At 55.2% G+C, this 2,670-nt stretch overlaps 1 protein-coding gene across 1 annotated transcript in view; it reads right to left on the reverse strand.

Moving 5' to 3' along the window:
• The window catches only part of LOC101846616 (serine-rich adhesin for platelets), a gene marked incomplete at its 3' end in the record, with an annotated part of 2,696 nt that extends 567 nt beyond the window's left edge, over nt 1-2,129 (reverse strand). Inside the window, exon 1 of the mRNA XM_035973120.1 lies at nt 429-2,129. Coding sequence (XP_035829013.1) covers nt 429-2,117 — 1,689 coding nt within the window. The remainder of the gene's footprint in view (nt 1-428) is intronic.
• Between the last annotated feature and the right edge of the window lie 541 nt (nt 2,130-2,670).

The following is a 2,670-nucleotide window of genomic DNA, read 5'->3' on the forward strand; positions in this document are numbered from 1 at the left end:
ACAACACACAAACAAACAATCCCAGCCTGACTCTTCCCCTCCCACAACCAACCAACCAGCCAAAAAGGAGATTTCTTTCCTCATCCCTACTATCGTCATTTTCCTCTACTTCTTTTGTATGTTTGTCACACTCTTGTGACCCGCTATTTCCGGGGTGCCTTGATAGTTGAAGCAGACTTTGTGCTGTTGAAGCTAGAGAAGTGAGCAGAGTAAGTCTGGTTCCCTGTAAGGACTTCTCTGTTGACATCCACCCCTTGGCGCTTATATGACCTCATGCAGTTGCGAGCGCCGTAAAACCTTACTATAACTATCATATGACCTGATGCTGTTGCGAGCGCCGTAAAACCTTACTAAAACTATCGTATGGCCTTATGCTGTTGCGAGCTCCGTAAAACCTTACTAGAACTAACAACACCCCTGGCCTTTACCTGTGATAGTCTGGAGATCTTGGTGGCCACCGAGCGGTCACTAGACTTGAGACTTTTCTCCCCCGGGCTGCGTCTGTCTGACGTGGTCTTCTGTACGCGGCCCGTGAGTGGTGAGACGCGGCCCGTGAGCGGCGGAGACACGCGCGCCAGGCGGCTCTGACGTAGCTGGAGGTCGTGTAGCCGGACATTCCTCTTGGCCAGGGGGCGGAGCTTTAGGGGCGGGACCCCCGCGGGGGCGTGGTGGTGGGGGTCGGGGGGCGGTCCCGAGGTGGGGTCTGCTTCCGCGTCCGCGTCTGCTGGGGGGTCCCTCCTGCTGCTGTTGTTGTTGTTGCTTTCTGTGATGGAGGCTTCCGCGGCGTCTGGTGGCGTCATCATCGTGGTGGTGGTTGTTGACAGGCTGGTGTTTTTGGATGTTGTAGGGTGTGTGGTGTTGTTGTTGTTGTTGTCGTTTGTTGTGGTTGTGGTTGTAGTGGTGGTGTTGAGTGTGGTGGATGTTGAGGTGTTGGCGGTTTTGTCTGCCGTATTGCTTTGTTTGTTGTTGTTGTTGTTGTTGTTGTTGTTGGCGCGGGCTTTGGTCTGAGCAGCGAGATTCCGAAAGTACTCCTCGTCAAACGAAACGTTTCCGCCGAAAGTTGTGTCCAAAGTGGTGTCGGCTAGCGTTGTGTTTAGGCTGTCGGCGCCGTCACCGTCACCGAGAAGACCAGCGACAGCAGCCGCAGCAGCAGCAGCAGCAGCAGCATTATCACCACTCAGCACGGAGCGCCTGTCGGATTTTTCTCTGTCGGAGGTGATGGGCTCGAGCCGCGGCCTCGTGAACTGCACCCTCTTCCGGTTGGCCTCTGCCCCCTGTCTGACGTCACGCCGCTGGGTCTCCGTGCGGTGCGGGTCTTTGATCTTGGGGATCTTCAAGTTGGTCCGGCTCAGCTCGAGGGAAGCCTCCATGTAGGGGAAGGATTCGAACTCGGTGCTTTTCCCTTTGGGTCTGGACACGTACTGGCCCGAGTCCCACAGAGAGGTCCTCCTCTTGGCCGAGGTGATGGTCGGCAGGCGGATGAGAGAGGCCTTCCTATCCCGGAGAGCCGCTCTTCCCTGGTTCCGGAGAGCCTCTCTGTGTCTCTGCAGCTCGGAGAACTTCTGGTGCTCCTGCTTGTCGAGCGAGTCCATGGAGGAGTCGAAGAAGCTTTTGTGGCGGGAGATGAGGGTCTCTGGGCCGTCTGCCGTGTCCGCGGGGAGCCGGACACTGGTCGTCTGTGGCGTGCTGACCGGTCCGCAGAAGCGCAGCGTCTTGTTGCTTCTGTTGGACGACTCCCCGCTGTTCCCTCCTCCTCCTCCTCCTTTCCCTCCTCGCCCTCTGTGTTTAATAGCCGGTAGGTGCAGCGTATTATTGTTATCTCCGTGTTTTTCGCCACTTGCCGGTTCGTCCATCAGAGCCCTCAGCTCCGCCTCAGAGCCCATGGAGTACTTGGAGGCAGCGTCATCCTCTTCCTCCCCTCCTCCTCCTCCTCCTCCTCCTCCGCCTCCCTCCCCGCTTGCTTCCGTGGTGACGGTGCGGTTGTCACAGTGCAGCTCGTTCAGGTCTAGCCTCAGGTTGGCGAGATGCGCACGGAGAACAGACTTCTCTTCTACGTAACTGCGCATGGTGGCGCGCAGCTCCTCTTGGAGTTTGGCGTTAGAGTGACGCAGGAACATGGTGGGGGTGTGGGGGCGATGTGTGGGGGGTGCACAAGAGAATGGAGAGAATATTTTTGAGGATTGAGGGGAAGCAGGTGAGGGAGGGGGGGAGATGGGAGAGAGAGAGTTTTTAAAGTATTAGCAGAGTTTTTACGGCGCTCGTAACTGCACAATGTCATATGAGCGCCAAGTTTTGGATGTCAACAGAGAAGTCCATACAGGGAATCAGGCTTACTCTGCTCACCGCTCTAGCTTCAACAGCACAAAGTCTACTTCGACTATCAAGGCACCCCGGAAATAAGGGGTCACAAGAGTGTGACAAACATATAAAAGAAGTAAAGGAAAAATGACAATAGTAAGGGTTAGGAAAGAAAAAAACAGCAGCTCATAGTTGCAGTTCAGGCACAGTTATGAGCATGACACTGATGAATCAGCTCATTTACAATTCTACTGTGCATAAGGACATGTTAATGTCCCCCCTTTGGGAATGGCCTAGAGATACTTCAGTCAGTAGCACCGCCCCGTGGGATAGGAGAGAGAGAGAGAGAAAGAGAGAGAGAGAGAGAGAGAG

Source organism: Aplysia californica, unplaced genomic scaffold, assembly GCF_000002075.1.
Source record: "Aplysia californica isolate F4 #8 unplaced genomic scaffold, AplCal3.0 scaffold01014, whole genome shotgun sequence".
In the NCBI taxonomy this organism is placed as follows: Eukaryota; Metazoa; Mollusca; class Gastropoda; order Aplysiida; family Aplysiidae; genus Aplysia; species Aplysia californica.